Raw genomic sequence first — 20,220 nt, forward strand, 5'->3', positions numbered from 1 at the left:
ACAATGGGCTTGGTTTGGTTTTGGTTTTTAGTCACTCCTTAAAGAGTCCCAGTGTGGCACAAAAAGGGTTAAGTGCTTAACTACTAGCAGAAAGGTTGGCCCTTCAAACCCACCCAGAGGGACCTCAAAAGAAAGGCCCAGCGATCTGCTTTCAAAAGGTCACAGCCTTGAATACCCTATGGAGCAGTCCTACTCTGCACACATGGGGTCGCCATGACTCGGAATTGGCAACTAACACCCACAGCTCTTTGCGTGGGAAACATATTCATCTTAGTTGTCGTGTAGCCTCCACTGGGCCACTAGAGGGAGCCAGCCTATAACAAGTGAGATCAGCGGGGTGTTGATCAAACGCCAAAGCCAGCATATTTCTGATAGCCCATTTCCGATTTATTTAAAAAACACATAGGTAACCAGTCGGAGGTTTGGCTAGGAATTATTTGGAAAGGAACTAAGACAGTATTCCACAAAACCTTCACAGTTGTGTGCTAGAAGCAGACAGACAGAGCAGAGACGTGTTCTAGAAGCATTTGCGGTGGACGATGGAGGGCCCGGCTTCGTCGTACTCCTGTTTGCCGATCCACATCTGCTGGAAAGTGGACAGAGAAGCCAGGATGGAGCCGCCGATCCAGACAGAGTACTTGCGCTCTGGAGGGGCAATGATCTGTTGGTCAGGATGAGAAAGAAAGGTCATTTCACGTGCTCAACCAAGGGCTTTGGCCTTCTACTCTGGCCCTAGTTTCACGGACTTGGCTGTAGTTCCACACGCAGCAGAGACTCACAAACCGAGCCCACTGCCGTCCAGTAGGTTCCATCTCATAGCGACCCTATGGGACAGAGTAGAACTGCTCCACAGGGTTTCCAAAGCTGTAATCTTCAGGGAAGCAGGCTGCCACATCTTTCTCCCAGGGAGCAGCTGGTGGGTTGGAACAAACGACCTTTCAATTAGCAGCTGAGCGCTTAACCTCCAGGACACCAAGCCTCCTCCTTAGATGTTACGGGAGTTTGAATTGGCTGTGGAGTTAGATATTCTTCAATGAGCAAATTCCTTCACACCATCTATTCAAGCATCCATAACACCTCTACAGCATTCACTCTACTATTGGGCAAACTGAAAATTGGCCCCAAATCCTGCGGTGACCTCTGTTTAAGAGCCCTGACAAGGTCTCTGATTTCCACACTTTGTGCCTCAGAACTCAGTAAGACACGTCCTTTTCTCTGCAAACAAACACCAGCATCTTCAAAGGAGACGTTTTAATTTGTACCAGAACTTACTATGCTAGTGTTCTTCTGTCTGAACATTGAACTCTGAACACTGAACTCTGAAATTCTGAGATAAACTATCTAATATTGAGGGGTTTAGGGTCCCTTGGGATATGCCCGTTAAGCATACCGGCTGGCCTTACCCACAGCACAGCCCGCCTGGCAAGGGCATTGAATGTTTCTTAAACAACTGAATGATTTGGGCACAGTGATGTATGTCATCATGGCTGTCACGGTAGCGAGAGCTGGGAATCAGGCCAGGAATCTCAACCATCAGTAGCATCTCAAAAAACAGCTGGAGTTGAGCAATTCTAGATTCATAGAAATGAATATGGACACTTTGGGCCAACAGGCAAGGTGTTTCTGAAACCATGGTTAAAGCCTTTACTTTTTTCTTATCCCCCAAACTCTGACAGAACATTTATTTTTAATAAAGAGAACTAACATTGATCGAGCACTGACTTTGTGCCAGGTACTATGCTAAACATTTTATATGTATTATTTCATTTCATTCTCACAACCACTGTAAAGAGTAAGTCTTAAATTAATTCTATTTTACAGGTGAAGAAATGGAAGCCAAGAAAGTTTTAAGTAACTTGTCCAGGTCACACTGGTCTTAAGTACCAGTGTCAGACCCAATATTCAACCACAGGTCTGTCGTAGGTTTTTTGTTTCTTAATAATTTTAGACAGGGAAGTTGCAAAGATAATACAGAGAGTTCCTGTAGACCCCTCATCCAGTTTTGGTTTCCCCTAATGTTCTCATCTTAACTGTCACAGGCTTTTAGCTATTCTCACTACTCCCTCACCGCAAAGTTCCCCATTCACTTCTATTCAAGAAGCCAAGTTTGGAGAACTAGGAACTGCCCACCTGTAGCTACAGCTTCTCTTTATAACATACCCTTAGCCTAGCCTGGCTCTGTCAGTGACCTTATTGGCTGGTTTCACCTCTGTTCCTCTGGTATGGGAGCAAGAGAGGTAAGAACTGATCACAGGGTCATGCAAAAAACACAAACCATTCAGAAAACAGCTCTCATCCTGTAGTCTTTTAGGGCTCCCCAGAGCCTGTAGTGGGAGAGAGAATGTTTCAGTCTAGCACACTCTTTTATGTTAAGTTCACACCCTTTCAAAAAGGAGAAGGGACTGTGGATAACGGAGAACTTGCTCGAATACTTCTCATGTGTGTGAACGCACTTGCGTCAGGACTGCCCTTTCTCCTGCTCCCGGTGACATAGGTCAAAGGGTCCCAGGGTGCCCTTCTGGTTTCTGAGAAGTCATCAGCCATATGTACAGGTTGCCTCCAAAGAGTGATCTACATTTAATCTAAATTGCTTTCACTGGGACTCAAAACTCTCACAATATAGAGGCCCTGGTGGCACAGGGGTGGAGGTGGGTCATACTGGAGTCATTCTATAGTGTTGAGCACCTATATCAAAAGATGTGCCAGAAAGAGAGATGAAGATAAAATTCTAATTCCTGGCCACTGAGATGTGGTCACATTGAGCGGTGGGAGAAGAGTGTAAGGGTTTAAACTGCTTCAGAAATGTCTGGCCCATCTCTGTTTTTAATATTTCATACATATGAGATGCATTATATTTTTAATGAGGAAAAACAGTAAAATGTATAAAGTGATCTAAGCCTTAATACAGTTGCTTATGGACAAAGGTGCATATTGATTGAATTTTGTACAAAATTACTCAACTTGTCTCACAAAGTGGGTTGACTTCTATCCACAAAATATGGGATTTTACCCAGTGCCTGGCCCTAGAATCCATGAGCATATGAGACCAAGATGCGGCCACCGAAGAGTCCTTCACATCTGATGATGATGCTGGCACCACTGGTGGCCCAGCTGGGGGGCCTGAACTATACCTTGATCTTCATGGTGCTTGGCGCTAGGGCCGTGATCTCCTTCTGCATCCGGTCGGCAATGCCAGGGTACATGGTGGTGCCCCCTGAGAGGACGTTGTTAGCATAGAGATCCTTCCGGATGTCAATATCACACTTCATGATACTGTTGTAGGTGGTTTCATGGATGCCAGCAGACTCCATCCCTGGAAAAGAGGCACAGACCATGGTCTTTGGGTGGAGGATAAACTCAGATTAGATATGGAAGACCAGACTTGAACAACTGGGTGACCTTATGCTGGACTGAAGCTGCTGTTGTTATTGTGTGCTGTCAAGTCTATTCCAACTCATATATACCCTATAGGACAGGGTAGAACTTCCCCATAGGGTTTTCTAGGCTGTAATCTTTATGGAAGTAGATTGTCAGGTCTTTTTTCCCTTGGAGCAGATGGTGGGTTTGAACCGCTGACCTTTCTGTTAGCAGCCAAGAACTTAATCATTGTACCACTAGGGCCTCTTTTGGATGGAAGCTAGGCAGGCATAATAATCCCGGACCCAGCGTCTTGCTGTGTTCCACATCCTGTCTAACAAGGAAGCCCTGCTGCAGCATCTCCACAAGGGATGAAAACATAATACCACTGATGTGTAATGGGCTTACTACTACAGATGGTTCATATAAGGGTCAAAGCCTTCAGACTTCCTCAAGAAGGTCCCACATTGAGCCAATGTCACAGCCATTGCTCTCACAAGCTCCTTTTTAGCTGCTGCCTTGTACTCGGCCCTCAGAGCTAAATGGTGCTGAATCGTCAGAAAAGTGTTTCATCCAAATGGACAAACTCATCTTTCTTCGAACCTAACGATAATTTTTTTTTTTTTTTGTCTGCACTTATAGAAAATATTTAATGTGGGCCCTTTGGAAAGAGCCTCTAGATGGCCCTCCACCTTTTGCAGGGCTGGGATGTAATTAAAAAAAAAAAAAAAAGCCTCCAAGTCAGTTCTGACTCATAGTGACGCCATGTGTGTCAGAGTAGAACAGTATCCATAGGGTTTTCAGTGGCTGGTTTGTTTTGAGAAGTAGATCACCAGGCCTTTTTTCTGAAGTGCCTCTAGGTGGACTTAAACTTCTAACCTGTAGGTTAGCAGCTGAGCATATTAACTGTTTGCACCACCCAGAGACTCCAATAGTGATAATGTATAATTATTAATTTCTGAGAATATCTAATAATTATTGAGTGCTTATTGTTTGTCGGGCACTAAATGTTCTACATATAAAAAACCCATTGCAGTCAAATCAATTTGACTCATAGCGACCCTGCAGGACAGAGTAGAACTGCCCCATAGGGTTTCCAAGGAGTAGCTGGTAGATTTGAACTGCTGACCTTTTGGTTAACAGCCATAGCTGTTAACCACTCATGTAATTTTCACAGCAATGCTATGACATAGGTGTTATTATGATCCTTATTTTATTGATGAGGAGATTGAGGCTTGGGGAGGTTAAGTGACATCCGTAAGATCAGAAAAATAGAATGTGGTAAAACTGAGAGTCAAACCCAGTCTTACTCTCTCCTGGAGCCTGCTCTCTGTAAACAACTCTGCTACCCTATCTCCCAATGTCAATTCTAATGAGGTCGCAGGGTCACTTTGGGTGCTTTTACATTTCTGTCCTCCTGCCAGTCCCTAACTCTCAGCAACCCCTCCACTGAGAGGCCTAAGGGGAAGAGGGTGAGGGGGAGGTAGGGCACAGCTGCCTTGCGTACCCTAGGCACAGCTTGAGGAGGGGCGCCAATGAGCAGTTCCTATTGGCCATCACAGTTTTCATCTCCAGTTTTGAGAGATCATTCAACAATTTAACACTGATTGCCCTAGGTGCTCTTTTCCACAGAGAAGCCCCTGCGTGCCACCCCCATCCATCCCAGCGGCTCCACTGTGTCCTAAGCACAGACGATATTCATCGTACACCAAGAATGCTTTCAGCTTGACAGTAATAACACAGATCATTAGTGTTTTCCTATAAAGAAAATTCCCTTCTTGGCCTCCTTAAATGCGTCCACCTTAAAAATGCCACACCCTTTCCCTTGCTACTATTTAGAAATGCTTTTGTCTGTGACCTCTGTCACACCCTTCATGTGCAGAATGGTTCTGGTGGTCAAGGGCTGGCTGGATACTGAGGAAAGGGTGACCTCCCCTTCCAGGGCAGGGATATCTGTCACCTACCGATGAAGGATGGCTGGAACAGGGTCTCCGGGCAGCGAAAGCGCTCATTCCCGATGGTGATCACCTGCCCATCTGGCAGCTCATAGCTCTTCTCCAGGGAGGAGGAGGATGCGGCAGTGGCCATCTCATTTTCGAAGTCCAGAGCTACGTAGCACAGTTTCTCCTTGATGTCCCGGACAATCTCACGCTCAGCTGTCAAGGAGATGTAAACATTAGGGCACACAGCAGGGTTTGCACAGGAGGCAACAATTCACCTGCCCTACTTCACTTTCTCCCACAAGACATGGTTCTTCAGAGAAGTTCAATACTCTGCAATCCAAAATCCATCACAGTAATTAAATTGTTGGCCCACTAGGGAACTGCATCTGTTCCTAGCAGAGTGCCTTATACCCAAAACCCAGAAAACTAAACCTGTTGCCATCGAGTCAATTTGGACTCATAGCAACCCTACAAGACAGGGTAGAGCTGCCCCATAGGGTTTCCGAGAAGCAGTTGGTGGATTCAAACTGCCAACGTTTTGGTTAGCAGCCAAGCTCTTAACCACTGCGCCACCAGGGCTCTGCCTTACGCATCATAGGCACTTGATAAGTATTGGCTGGAAAATGCAAAACAGGAATAAAATGAGTTAGCACAAAGGCACGGGGTGGGAAATGCTTTTATACAATAACTATTTTGCAGGATAACTAACCGCCTGCTGTTAGAACTGCTTTAAAACAGTTTGTTACATTGGATTTCCAGTTGACCGGGAAGTCTTATGATGAATCAGATCTTCACAGACCTCACAGTTTTCAAAATGCCTCAGAGATTTGTGTTTCCTGGCACAGGCAAGTTCCAGCTCAAACCCTCAAACCCTTGGACATCTATAACCTTCCAGGACCAGTCCTAGTCCAGAAGGTCCCAGTGGTGTATATCGGAGGAATGGAAGAAGTAGGCATACTGTTGCTTTTCAGAGTCCTGCACTCTCAAGTTCTAAACTATTGGCTGCAGCTGGGTCGCCAGGAACCTCTTGGAAGTGCCTTGGGATTCTTTGCGAGGAGCAGAGGAGGGATGGAATTAATCGCCTCCCTACCCCAAAAGACATTAATACCTTCAGAGCTCAAATTTGGAGTCTAGAGTAAGCCTCAGGCACGTGCGGAAATCTAAACATTTGGGCAACACCAAAACGGTGGTGGTGGGTGTATGTGGGGGAGGGGGGCGGTGGGGAGACAGCTAAAGCCACAGGCACTTAAGGACCTCCCAGTTTCTAGTCATTTCTGACAACTATTCTCTTGTGGAAGAAGAGTTGGTGGCACCCACTCAGAATCGAGACATTAATCGCTGCCCTGGGTGGTGCAAATGATTAAGCACTTGACTACTAACTGCAAACCCACTCAGTGGCACCTTGGAAGAAAGGACGGGCAACCTGCTTCCGAAAGGTCACAACCTTGAAAACCCTACGGAGTGCATGCAGTTCTATTCTGCAATGCATAGTTACCATGAGTTGGAATTGACTTCATGGCAACTGTTTTGTTTTTCTTTTTGGGAGGGGCTGGTTACTGGGTTGATATTGGAAACCCTGGTGGCATAGCAGTTAAGAGCCAAAAGGTTGGTAGTTCGAATCCACCAGGTGCTCCTTGGAAACTCTATGGGGCAGTTCTACTCTGTCCTATAGGGCTGCTATGAGTTGGTACTCATAGCAGGTGGAGCTGGTATTAGTAATATCAATTAATTGATCATTAATAACTAATTAATAGCACCAAGTAGTTAATATTAATAATATATCACTAAAAGCTGATGACAGTTGAATGCTCACTCTGTGCCAGGCATTTCATATGGCTTATCTCATTTAAAACAACAATCATGTGAGATAGTGTCTGTTATTATCTCCATTTTACAGATGAAGACACTATGGCTTAGTGAGCAGAGTAACTTGTTCAAGGTCACATAGATAGTGAGTGGCAGAGTTGGAACCCAAACCCTCTCTAGTTGTCTCCAAAGGCAGTCAACCATCATACCATACTATCTTCAGTCTCAGTGCTCTCTCTTGTCTATTTGTGACTGGAAGAGAGCTAAAAAGATCAAATAATACAACTATCTCATAATACTAGGCAACTGCAACTGTTCTCATCAAGGACATATTATAGCCATTTTGCAATTTCACCTAACAAGAAAGGTTGTGTTTTGCCTGCACTGCATTAGAGCCAGGCTTACCATTCGCATGGCTCCCGTCATCTTGTTCAATAGTCACTGCGGTCCTGTAAGTTACTGTGAAGAGCACACTACCTCAAAACCCTCTGCCTTCCTCTCGCACGGGCCTCACCAGTAGTCACAAAGGAATAGCCACGCTCAGTCAGGATCTTCATGAGGTAGTCGGTAAGATCTCGGCCAGCCAGGTCCAGACGCATGATGGCGTGGGGCAGGGCATAGCCCTCGTAGATGGGCACGTTGTGGGTGACACCATCCCCAGAGTCTAGCACAATGCCTGGGAGACAATTGGGCATGATAAAAGTCACCATAGCAGCTAGGTTGTGTTCACTTGATGGTTTAATAGAAGGAAGCCTTGGGGAGAGGGAATTTTGAAGCCTCTTATTTGAAAGAGAAGAAAGAAGGCATTTGATAGGTGGCTGGGAGAGGTGGGGCAGGGCTTAGGAAAGATGAACAAAAGGAATAGTAGAAGGAGGAAACCAATAGAGAAAGTCCTGCCAGAAATACCTGGTCAAGGCCTTATTTTTAAAGCTAAAAAGATCTTTTAGGCCTGGTATTAGCACTGTCAGTTTTAACAACCCCCCAGTCCATCATACCCCACATATTTATAACCTTCAAGTCCCATAACTGGCAGTGTATTCAATCAAGGTTCCCCACTCCTCCCAGCCACCTACCAGTTGTACGTCCAGAGGCGTAGAGGGACAGCACAGCCTGAATAGCTACGTACATGGCTGGGACATTGAAGGTCTCAAACATGATCTGCAAAGCAATCCAAAGAGCAAGTTAGTGATGCTGTCAGTCTTACAAAGAATGTTCGAGAGAGCGTGCAAATGCGCCTGCCTGGCTCTGAGCAGAGGAGATCAGAATAAAGGAGGGCCAGGGCAGCCCTGGCTGCTAGGAGAGAAAAAATGGTGTGGATGGAGAGACCATCACATGTGTGCTCTGATGGAATGGGGAAGGAGGACCTAGCCAGGGGTCGGGAGGGCCTAGCTCTGGAGCTGGCCTTGGCCTTGACTTGAATGTGACCTGGAAGAATTCACTAATCACTGACTAGTGTGGGCTTCATTCCAGGACTCTCAAATGTAAACAGAGGAGTTTGGACTACTTGAGCTCTGAGGCTCTTCCTGCTTGGGCACTCTAGGACTTATTAACTCTCTCAAAGCCCATAGAGAAAGAAAAGACAACTTCCAGCTTTCAAAGAAAGAGACCTTTGAAACCGAAAGCTTAGACTGGTTGGACTCCATTTCTGATTTGTTGGACTTTTTTTATGTAGCTGCTGAGTCAATGCCAGCCCTCTGAACCTTGATTTCTTCATTTATATGATGAGGACAATTACACTTACTGCCTTACAAAGCTATTGTTAGGATTTGAGGACACAGGGCATGTAAAATGCTTAGCCCAGTGTTGACCACAGCAGGCGTTAAATTGGTGTTAGATGTTATTATTTAACAGCTCATCCAAATTAGAAACCTTCTCTGGCTGGGGAACTGGATGGTCTCCTGCAGTAAGAACTGTTGAGCCTTAGACAAGTAACAATGATACAATAATTACGACGACTTACTGAATGTTTACCATATCAGGCACCACGATACTCATTTATCATTTTGCCTCATTAAGCTTCACACCAATCCTTTGACAAATAATGGTAATATTATTATCACCAATTTATAGACAAGGAAACTGAGACTCTGAGAATCAATCAAGCAGCCTCTTTTAAGTTCTTTATGTTCTTGCTGCTTAGAATCCTTGAGTTCCTAGAGAGTGGTCAATCCAGCCACAGATGGCAATTTTTTTTTTTTTTTTTTTGTGCTTTAGATGAAGGTTTATAGAACAAATTAGTTTCTCATTAAATAGTTAGTACACATGTTGTTTTATGATATTGGTTGACAACCCCACAACATGTCACACTCTCCCTTCTCAACCTTAGGTTCCCTATTACCAGCTTTCCTGTCCCCTCCTGCCTTCTAGTCCTTGCCCCAGGGCTGGTGCGCCCCTTTAGTCTGGTTTTTTGTTATGGGCCTGTCCAATCTTTGGCTGAAGGGTGAACCTCAGGAATGACTTCATTACTGAGCTGAAAAGTGTCCAGGGGCCATACTCTCAGGGTTTCTCTAGTCCTTTTTCTTGTCAGGTCAGCAAGTCCAATCTTTCTTTTTGAGTTAGAATTTTGTTCTACATTTTTCTCTAGCTCTGTCCAGGACCTTCTATTGTGATCCCTGTTGGAGCAGTCAGTGGTGGTAGCTGGGCACCATCTAGTTGTACTGGACTTAGTCTAGTGGAGGCCATGGTAGATGTGGTCCATTAGTCCTTTGACCTAATATTTCTCTTATATCTTTAGTTTTCTTCATTCTTCCTTGCTCCCAAAGGGGTGAGACAAGTAGAGTATCCTAGGTGGCAGTTCACAGGCTTTTAGGACCCCAAATGCTACTCACCAAAGTAGAATGTAGAACATTTTCTTTATAACTATGTTATGCCATTTCAGCTAGATGTTCCTGGAGACCTTGGTCCCCAAAGCCACCACTCCAGCAATTCGGTCCCTCAGGGAGTTTGGATGTGTCCATGGAGAGGTGGCTACTTTGGACCTTCCCTCTGCTGTCCTGCATTGCCCCTTTCAAACAGGACTTTCCTCAGACCAAGAAGTACCACCACCCACCATTGCATCCATGCATTCCATAGCAGGTCCTGGGGTAGGTATTTACCTGGGTCATTTTCTCCCGATTGGCTTTGGGATTCAGGGGCGCTTCAGTGAGTAGGGTTGGATGTTCTTCAGGGGCAACACGAAGTTCATTGTAGAAAGAGTGGTGCCAGATCTAGCAAGGGGAGATGAGGTGGGCAGAGGAGAAACACAATGATGTGGTGTCCTGGGGCACTGCAGACCCCGAAAAGGGACGGGAATGAGCTAAACGAAACCAGATCCAAGTAAAATGTTACAAGTACTCATTATGTGTCTTCATTTTTACAGACGCAGAGACTGAAGCTCAAAGAATATGAGTAACTTACCCAAGGATTCACAACTTAATAGTGGCCAAGCAAAACCCAAACTCAGGTCTGTGAGGCAAGATGGCATGGTGGTTAAGGGCACAGGCTCCAGAGTCAATCTGGGTTCAAATACCAGCTCTGCCCCTCTTGGTTGTGTGAGCTTAGGCAAGGTTTCATCTTTTTCAGCTTCAGCCTCAGCGTTGGTGATATAGAGATGGATGTCGTTAACATGGTTCTCACTGGGTTTTTGTGAGAATTAAATAAGATAGCCCTAGGGTTACTATTCAACTCAATGTCTGGCCCAGAGGAAATGTTATTATTCAACTGCACCTTCTTCACCCTTTCCTCCCATTTAGTTAATATTCATAGGCAGGCGATTTAGTTTCAATAAAAGGACAAATCCATGCATGCATGAATGAATGAAGCAAACCTGAAAACCTAATTGCCATTGTTAATGCTTCCAGGGAAATTGCCCTCTGCAGTGTATGGTGAGAAGAGAACAGGCCCCCCTGCCTCTTGCCTCCTTTCCCTCTATTTGCTCTCCAGGCCTGGGAGAAGCCTGCCTCTCTTAGCACACTCTGGAACTTCCACTCATGTGGGGCAGACATTTGGCCTTCAGGTGTTTCCAGAAAAGTCAGCTCCCATGTATAGTGTGGGGCCCTGGTGGTGCAGTGGTTAAGAGCTCAGCTGCAAACCAAAAGCTGGCAGTTCAAATTCACCAGCTTCTCCTTGGAAACACTATGGGGCAGTTCTACTCTGTCCTAAAGGGTGGCTATAGGGTTGATATGAGTTGGAATCAGGTTGAAGGCAACGGGTTTGGTTTTTGGTTTGATATATAGTGTATTCGTGCAAATATACTTTGGACATAAGTGTTTGCTTTAAGGTTGAGCACTTCCTTTAATCCCTGGATGCAAAAAAGAGCAAATTATTGTAAAGAGGGCTAAATTAATCAATTAATATTTTAAAAGTATGAAAATTCTCCACTAGTACCAGGCATAATAGATTCACTTAGGATTAAAACAAAACAAAATAAAAAATTGCTGGTAACATTTATAAATTAACAGAAGCAAGGTCAACTTTGAAGATTATCTCGTTCCAGTTTCTTTGGTTTTGAATTTGTGGTTTCTTGAAAGGAAATGGGACCCCTACCGAAAGTTCTGTTCCTTTGATGGAAGAGAGGAAGCAGAGTGCTCAAGAAATCCTACCAGTCATATATATTGTGGTTACTCTGACATCGTTTTAAAAGCACCCAGTCTCTCTCTCCTCTCTCTCTCTCTGAACTTGACAGAAGACACTTTGAATTTAAATTTTAGAAAAGATTGTTTTTTTTGTGTGTGTGTGTGTGGTTTTTGTTGTTCTAAGAGCTTCTTTCGAGGAACATGAATTCTGAGACGATGCCATCTCCCTGGAGAAACTGTTAAGAGTATTTTTCCTACTGATATTAATATCTTCTTACTGTGAAAACTGAAGTCTTACTAAATCCAGAATCTTAGACTAAGTGAACCTCGTGAAATTAAATTTTTGGAGGGAGACAGAGGTTTAAGCATTATTACTGATAAATTCTAGAAACTGTTTTTCTTTTAAAATGGTAAGTGTGTATGTGTGTGGGTGAGTGTGTGTGAGTGTGTGTGCATGTGTGTGTACTGAGCTATTAGATTAAATAGAAGGCCAGAAGTTGAGGTATTTTGCTACTTTTAAACATTTTTATGTCACTTTCTCAAGTTTGGGATTTCCCTTTCATCATTATTCTTTCTACTTTTTCTCTGGTCGCTGGTGTTTAACTCTCTTCCCATTAGTTCTTTTACAGGCCTAGGAGGTAAAGCGAGACACTGGGTAATGCAAACGGTTAAAATGCTCCGCTGCTAACCAAAGGATTAGAGATTGGAGTCACCCAGAGACTGCTTGAAAGGAAGGCCTAGTGATCTAAAAAAACTAGTGCCTCTACTTCTCAAAAATTGGTCCTTGAAAACCCTGTGGAGCACAGTTCTGCTCTGACACACGTGGGGATGCCATGATTCAGAACTGACTTGAAGACAACTGGTTTTGGGGAGATAAAGACCTCACTTAATGCAACACAGAAGAGATAACTCTTACAAACATGTCTTTTCAATTTTTGTCAGTTACTATTTTTTTTATCATGCTTAAATGCCTTGAGGGACATTCGGGAATATACTAAATGTACAATGTTGCAGACCCCCTTTCTATAGTGGGAACTAAAAAATTTTTTGAAGTATTTTTCAGAGTGAGTTAATGAAAAGCTTTTAAGGATGGGTGAGAGAAAACCATTCCCACCTCCTTAACTCCTCTTTAGCAATATTGCACTGAGAGAGAGCCAGACAGCCAAGCAGCCTTTGATGAGAAAGTAATGGAGAACAATTCTCTGGGCTGCTGTACATACAGTGCTTGTCCTGGGAGGGTAATCCAGTTGACAGGAACTACAGACCATTACTTCGCACCACTGGCAAGGAGCTATTATGCTAATCGCAGAAATATCTTCCTCTAATTAGCTCCTATTCTCTGTTAAGCATGGGTTTTTTTTTTTTTTTTTAAGAAACACTTCTGGCTTTTTTTTTTAGTTAGTAAAAATAATTCAGAATAAACATTTACTAGTAAAAGTACAACTGAGCAATGTGAGCCAGTTATTTTCCCCAGCAGTAACATGACCTATGTGTCGGGGGCCACAGGAGCTATGTGTCCTGAATATTGTGACCCCTGTAGCGAATCCCCCAGTACCTTTTCCATGTCGTCCCAGTTGGTAATGATGCCATGTTCTATTGGGTACTTCAAGGTCAGGATTCCTCTTTTGCTTTGTGCTTCGTCACCCACGTAGCTGTCTTTTTGACCCATTCCCACCATCACCCCCTAAAAAGGTTCAAGAGGTAACAAGTCAACCTCCCCCAAAACTTGTGACTTATGTATAATCAAATCAAAAAGGGTTAAATTATTGAGCTAGAAAGCGTCTCTTTTGGTAGCAGCAATAGTACAATGACAATTATTGTCACTTGGCTCTTCAGCAATATCCCTTAGTTGATTGCAAACAGGCTCGAATCTGTGTCTTAACAATAGAGGACCCTTCTCCTGATACAGGGGACCCTGTGGGTAAAAAAAAAAAAAATTTTTTTTTTTTTTTTTTTGGTGGGTAAGGCCACTTTCCATTTCACTTTCTATCTTTATGTTTCTTGATGAGCCCTGTTAGGGCAAAGATGGTGGTGTCACTGTAGCAAATTGCTTGGCACGTATCTGACACTCAGTCCTTATTTGTTGAATGAATATGAAATTTTACGTTTTAGTTAAATGACATTTTGCCTCTTACAAATCCTTCAAGCTGTACTTTTAAGTCATCATCTACTCAAGAGTATATAAATACTGTTTTCTAACCAGAAGCAGAAGTCTACAAATGACTACTTGGTGCTTGATTGCTAGTAGATTAATCCACACCAATCAGCTATTAAGACATTTGCCCAAACCAGTCAGCTGCATTTTTTTTTTAATCATTAAGGTAAAGCTTAGAAAAAAATTTCAAAAAGGAAGGAGAAATCTTGTAGCTGGATTTTAAATTGCATTGGAGTGAGCATTTTAGAATTGCAAAACTTCTGCAGCTAATATAGATCTAAAAAATAGTGCTTGTCACAAATATCACCGTTGCACAAAGTTCAACAAAGAGACAGATTTCATTCATTGATGGAAGCTTCTATCATTTATTCAACTGAGGGTCATAAACATCCATCAGATCAGCTCAAAGCACAAATCACATTTCTGATTCAAATTTCTGAGGTGAAATTGCCCAGTTTTTGTCCTGTGTCTGTCACCAACATTTTGTTTATACATAACATTATGTAAAATTACCATGTGGCTGTCCAGATGAGTTTTTTGACAGGTAACATTATGAAAAATTACATATGGTAGCAATGCTTACTTTGATCTAACCTTAAGTTCTATGACGATGAAGGATCTGGGTTTTTATTTTAGTTTCTTTCCTTACAAAGAGCAGCTATGGGAGATATCACAGTAACTCATAAAGATTTCTGATGATGGTGATAAAGACAATGATTATATTAAATAAAAAGAACACAAAAAATGGGCAGACCGTATGTAGAATAGACAACTGCCAGACAACCTGTCTACATTATATATGAAATTGGCACCTACTCCTGGACATTAATTCTTGAAAGTGTGCTTTTAGCAAGCTTGCATGACCATTGGGCAGAGAGTGACAGACAATCTGTGCATACCCATGGACATGGAGGGACCTAATCAACAGCCCTGTTCCCTTCCGTTCCATCAGAATTTTGCTCACCTGATGTCTGGGACGGCCCACAATGGATGGGAAAACAGCCCTGGGAGCATCGTCCCCAGCGAAGCCAGCCTTACAGAGCCCAGAGCCATTGTCACACACCAGGGCAGTGCTGTCCTCTTCTTCACACATCTTCAGCTGGAGCTACTTCACACAATCCTACAGGGAACAGGAGGAAGGCAGCCTGGCTGTAATCCAGGAGCTCTGGCCTTTACCTGACCACTCCTTTCTTCTGGGTTGGGTTTGGGGCCCCGCCTCTGTTCTCCTCTGCTGACTCTTGTTTAACACTACATTTATTGTATTTTATGCAAAATAACGCTCACCTACATTTGTTTGCCAGCCATGCCCCACCCTGAGATATTTTCATAAGTGCTGCTATGCCAATTTTTTTTCAGATGTTGCTGTAAAAAAAAAAAAGTTAGCATAGTGCACTTACAAAAATACCTTGTGTGGGAGGAGGGTGCAGTTGAAAACCAAATGTAGAAGGCATGCGCTATTTGCCTAAAAATGCAGTACCGCAACAAAAAACAAACCTATTGCTGTCAAGTTGATTCCGACTCATAGCAGCCTCACGGAACAGAGTAAAACTGCCCCACAGGATTTCCGAGGAGCAGCCCGACCTTTTGGTTAGCAGCCTAGCTCTTAATCACTGTGCCACCAGGGCTCCTCGGTTCCTCAAGGCATTTTAATTTAATCTCCCATGCAAGAGACCCAGTTTTAATTCTTGGCCAAGGTACCACGTGTTCAGCTACCATCTTCCTGTCAGTGGAAGTGTGTATATTGTTATGATGCTGAACAGGTTCTAGAGGAGATTTCAGACTAAGATAGACTAAGAAGAAAGGCCTGGGAATCTACTGAAAATCAGGCAATGAAAATCCTATGGATCACAATGGTCCAATACACAACTGATCATGTGGATGGCAGAGAACCTGGTGCAGGACTAGGCAGAGTTTTTTTCTGTTGCGCATGGAATCGCCATGAGTCAGGGGATGGCTTGATGGCAGCGAACAACAACAATTTTAATTAGATTGTGAGCTTCTTATAAGCAGAAACTCTGACTTCCATGTTCATAGGACTGACCCTTAGCACAGTGGCTGGCACATCAAACATGCTCAATAAGCACTTCAAAGATGGACTGAGCTACCGAACGAATGAAGAAACTTTAGATGCAGATGCGAATCCCAGAGCTTGACAGGGCAAGTCAGCTGCTGTTTGTTAAAGAAGTATCAAGTCAGCTGCTGTTTGTTAAAGAAGTATCTAGAATTTGCTGTCTGTATCAATCCAAACTCATATTTTTCTAGATATATTATAACTTTTAATTTTTTTTCCAAAAAGGTAGATGTCGAGAGATAGGAAATGTAAAAAATTTAAAACATTGGAAAATGTTGAATGTAAAATGTTTAAAATAAAAATATCTTTTGGATCTGAGGGATTTATATTTAACCTTCAGAGAAACACGAGATGATTCAAAACTTTTAAGAACGCACTTTAAATTTTAGCGGCTGTAATTATTCTCCATCAATGAATGTCACTGTTTAAACAACCTAAGAGTCCAGCTGTGAGGGTGAGTCCTATGAATTATGCATCTTGTACTAGCACACTGTGCTACAGCTAAGAAGGATAAGGAAAAATAAGCTACAGGTGGGTTCTTTTGTAAAAAATAATAGGTTAGAGAAAATGTACATTATATATGATCCCATTAAAGAATATATTTATATGCATTGTAAAAGATTAATCATATTCGCCAAGATGTTGACTGGGGCTATCTTCAAGTGATGGATTTTATACATGTTTTAAATTTTCTTCCTTGGATTTCCTAATGTCTTCCAAATTTTCCCAGTGGAGCATGCTGCCCTTTGGTAATAAAACAACATTTTAAATAGCCACTCTTAAGCTTGGATGCTTTAACAAAATTTGAAAGGCTGGAGCATAAGTGTTGATTTATTAATTTGGGAAATTGAAGGCCTCCTAGAGGTCATTTTCATCCCATGCCCTCATTTTACAAATAAGAAAACCCAGGGAGAGTGACTTGCTCAGGGTCACAATGGATGTTGGATGCAGAATTCAAACCAGAGATACAGTCCGCTTGGCTACAAAGTGCCTCTTGGCTTCCAATCCAGGACTCTTTCCATTTTTCCAAGCAGAATTAAGGGGAAATAGCCCATAAAGGGAGCTCTGGTAGCACAATGGTTAAGAGCTTAGCTGCTAACCCAAAGGTCGGCAGTTCCAATCCACCAGCCGCTCCTTCAAAACCCTCTGGGGCAGTTCTGCTCTCTCCTATAGGGTCACTATGAATCAGAACAACTTGACAGCTATGGGTTTTGTTTTTGTTCTTTAGCCCACAAAGAGAGTGAGATACCCAGAGTTCTCTGCCTTGGCATTGAGATCTTGGATAGGATTTTAAGTTGAGGAAGATTCTTCTTTTTTTTTTAAAAAAATTGGTGAACTCATTGCACACTCAGACTTCAGGGTAAAAGGCAACTCTTTTAAAGAAATTTCTGAGAAATAAGAACTCAAACTATTATGGCTGGAGTTCTACCAGACTCTTCCCACAAAGTCGAGGCTCTGTCTTTCCAAATGCCTAGACCTGCCACAGCAGTGCCTCATAGTGCATAACCCTTTGCGAAAAATGTGAACCTTGAAGAAGACAATGCATTTAAAACTCCAGGCACATAATATTACTTCCAATTGACATGTGAGGAAACTGAGGCTCAAGCATTGAAGTGAGTTCTACAAGTTTCCAACACTGGCAAAAGTAGGACAAGGGGGATTACAGAGCACAGTGACTATGAGCTTGGACTCTGAAGTCAGACTGCCTGGATTTGGATCCAGACTCCATCACTTACAAGCTGTGTGACTTAGAAAGTCATTTAACATCTCAAAATATCTTCCTTATCTATAAACTAGCAGTAATATTTATACACACCTCATAAAGTTCTTCTAGAGATTAGACTTCTTAAAAAGAAATAAATAGTTTATGTGGCTTACACACATTATGAGCACTCAATAAATATTAATTTTATTTTAATTATTACATAATTATTATCATTATCCACATTTTTAAAAAATTTCTAGCCCTTTGCTTCCTTTACACACTGCCTCCAGGCTTAGAATATAAATCCTTAACTTGTACAAGAATAGAAAACAGGACTTACAAGTGGCTCACCCTTTCCTTTCCCACGCATCCCAGGCACTGAATTATGTTTAGCAGTCATGTGATTTGCCTTCCTTCCTAGCAGGATGGAAACCCCTGGTGGTGTAGTGGTTAAGTACTATGGCTGCTAACCAAGAGATCAGCAGTTTGAATCCACCAGGCACTTCCTGGAAACTCAATGGGGCAGTTCTACTCTGTCCTATAGGGTCGCTATGAGTCGGAATCGACTTGACGGCAGTGGGTTTTTTTTTTTTGTTTGTTTGTTTTGGCCTAGCAGGTTAAGAAGCTAGAAGAGAGGAGAGAACTGAAGGGAGACAAGACAGAAGAAGCAATAGGAGACCAGGGTGCTTGTCGGAGGCAGCCAGCACCAAAGAATTCAGCAGGCTCTCGGTCCATGTACTGAGCATACTTTCTAAACCAAAAACAAGAGCTAAAAACAGGATAAAATATTTGGAATTAGGACGGTCTCTGAAAATGGGAAGGTGTGGTGGTGCAGTGGTTAAGCGCTTGGCTGCTAACTGAAATGCTGGCTGTTTGAACCCAGTCGCTCCTCAGAAGAAAGATGTGGCAGTCTGCTTCTGCCTTGGAAATCCTGTGGGGGCTGTTCTATCCTGTCCTGTGAATAGAGGGATATACTTATAGCCAGTGTGTTGGCCAGGGAGGGTTTGGGGAGAAGGTCTGAGTGTACTACAATATGTCTTCAGCATCAGTAAGTATGTCCAGAAATCTCAGAATTCAGTAAATGTATGTTTATTTGGTCAAAAATGCCCAGGAGGAACTGCATAATCTCTAAAGAAAGCCATGATGTTAGAGAAATCTTTGTGTTCCTGGAAAGAAGCTGCCCCAGTGGCTTACAACTCTTATCTGATCTGAATGAGTAGCTTGGTTTGGAGCACAGCATTTCCTAATTAGGTAAAACACGCTCGAATGTCTGCTTTTGGAACTATACCCGGGTCAGAGGTTTTGCTCCAACCAACTAGAATGCATCTTGTGCCAAAAATGAGTAGTCTGTGGGAAGGGGAGGAGGGAAAGAACATTAGAATTCCCAGCTGGTTAATCTTGAAACACGAACCATATTTAGTCATGAACCACAAAATGGAAGGAAACTCTCAGCATGAAAACTCCAGCCCGGGCTGAAGCTGCTAAGCCCTGATTTAGAACTCAGTTCAGCCTGTGGTGGCAGGACTGGCTCCATGGTCTCGCCTGCATCACCAGGCTGAGGGGAACTTTAAAAGGCTGAGAGAAATACAAACCAGACAACCCCTCACAGCTGTCAGGTGTGCACGCTGCGCCTCCCTCTGTCTTTGCAGAGAAAGATGCAGCTGGTTGCCTGCTGTGCCGGCAGCAAATGATGCGCAGCTCTGAAGTGTGAGCCAACAGTTGCGCTCAACAGACACACTTTTCCAACATAAGGCAGTACCAGGTAGAGCCAGAAGAACCCAGAAGCAAATACACAAATTCAGCCAAAATCAAAGATGAGGTAACTACCCCTCTCCTCACTTCCCAAATCCACTTCCAGATACCAAAACTCCAGTCCAATGAAAACCCGCCACACCAAATCTGAACCACAAAAAAATCCAAGTTCTCTGTGCCTAAATATAAATAAATGTCTCACCTATAGCAAGCAGGTAGGCTGCATGCCTGTAAAGGGCTGCTAAGTTTGGGCTGTTCATTTAGTATAAGCAGATTTTACAGGTGACATGAATAAAGGAAATTTCATTCCATCTTCCCTTCCACCTCCTCCTCTCTACCAAGCTGCATATTAACCTTGTGATTAATAGTTAGAGCTAAAAGCTAAAATCATTTTAGTAGTACAATCTTCAAGCAAAAACATCAAAAATCATGAGCCCAGCCAACCCCCTGCAGTGTCTGGTTATCCTGGGTAATGAAAGAGCCGCTGGAATTATAAGTCATGTCCCTGGGATGGTGTCACTTACCCTGACAGTGCTCAGCTGGGCTTCTCCGCTCTGGGTGGTGGTCAGGGAAGCTCAAAGCTGAAGGGTTATATAGCCCCTTGGCCTGTTCCCCTCCCACTTGCTTCCCAAACAAGGAACAAAGACAGACTTGAGCCTGTCTTTCAGTCTAACACAACCATATAGGGATCTCAGCACAAAACTCTCTAATCTGGGTGGCCGGAGGCCTGGGTCTCTTCCACTGCATTCCACTGCTCTGCTCATGCAATGGGAGGCAGCCCAGCTGCCTGTGGGAGATAAACACCCAAGCCTTCAGAACAACTGCTGAAATACCCATAGATACTGAGCTAGTCTGAGGGGCAGATGCAGACAAGATCT

The 20,220-nt window shown here is 43.3% G+C and overlaps 1 protein-coding gene across 2 annotated transcripts; it reads right to left on the reverse strand.

Moving 5' to 3' along the window:
* Nucleotides 1–261: 261 nt before the first annotated feature.
* On the reverse strand, nt 262–19,968 carry ACTA2 (actin alpha 2, smooth muscle). Of its 2 annotated transcripts, XM_049854858.1 has the most exons (9): nt 19,867–19,968; nt 14,779–14,934; nt 13,215–13,343; nt 10,202–10,312; nt 8,180–8,264; nt 7,621–7,782; nt 5,322–5,513; nt 3,132–3,313; nt 281–661 (listed from the first exon to the last, which is right to left on the reverse strand). In XM_049854858.1, exons 2-9 carry the CDS (start codon nt 14,905–14,907, stop codon nt 518–520), a joined length of 1,134 nt encoding a protein of 377 aa, XP_049710815.1. In that variant the 5' UTR covers nt 14,908–14,934; nt 19,867–19,968; the 3' UTR covers nt 281–517. The 2 variants fall into 2 exon arrangements, with proteins under 2 accessions (XP_049710816.1, XP_049710815.1); XM_049854859.1 differs by lacking the exon at nt 19,867–19,968 and having other exon boundaries at nt 262–661; nt 14,779–14,913.
* Between the last annotated feature and the right edge of the window lie 252 nt (nt 19,969–20,220).

Source organism: Elephas maximus, chromosome 16 (assembly GCF_024166365.1).
Source record: "Elephas maximus indicus isolate mEleMax1 chromosome 16, mEleMax1 primary haplotype, whole genome shotgun sequence".
Classification (NCBI taxonomy): domain Eukaryota; kingdom Metazoa; phylum Chordata; class Mammalia; order Proboscidea; family Elephantidae; genus Elephas; species Elephas maximus.

What these genes read in the sequence shown, in the direction of transcription:
- ACTA2 (XM_049854859.1), bottom strand. Translation starts at nt 14,907, where the DNA reads ATGTGTGAAGAAGAGGACAGCACTGCCCTGGTGTGTGACAATGGCTCT. An exon ending in ATCGGGAGAAAATGACCCAG is followed by an intron (nt 8,265 to 10,201) that starts GTAAATACCTAC and finishes ATTGCTTTGCAG; the next exon opens with ATCATGTTTGAGACCTTCAA. An exon ending in CTATTCCTTTGTGACTACTG is followed by an intron (nt 5,514 to 7,620) that starts GTGAGGCCCGTG and finishes TCTCCTTGACAG; the next exon opens with CTGAGCGTGAGATTGTCCGG.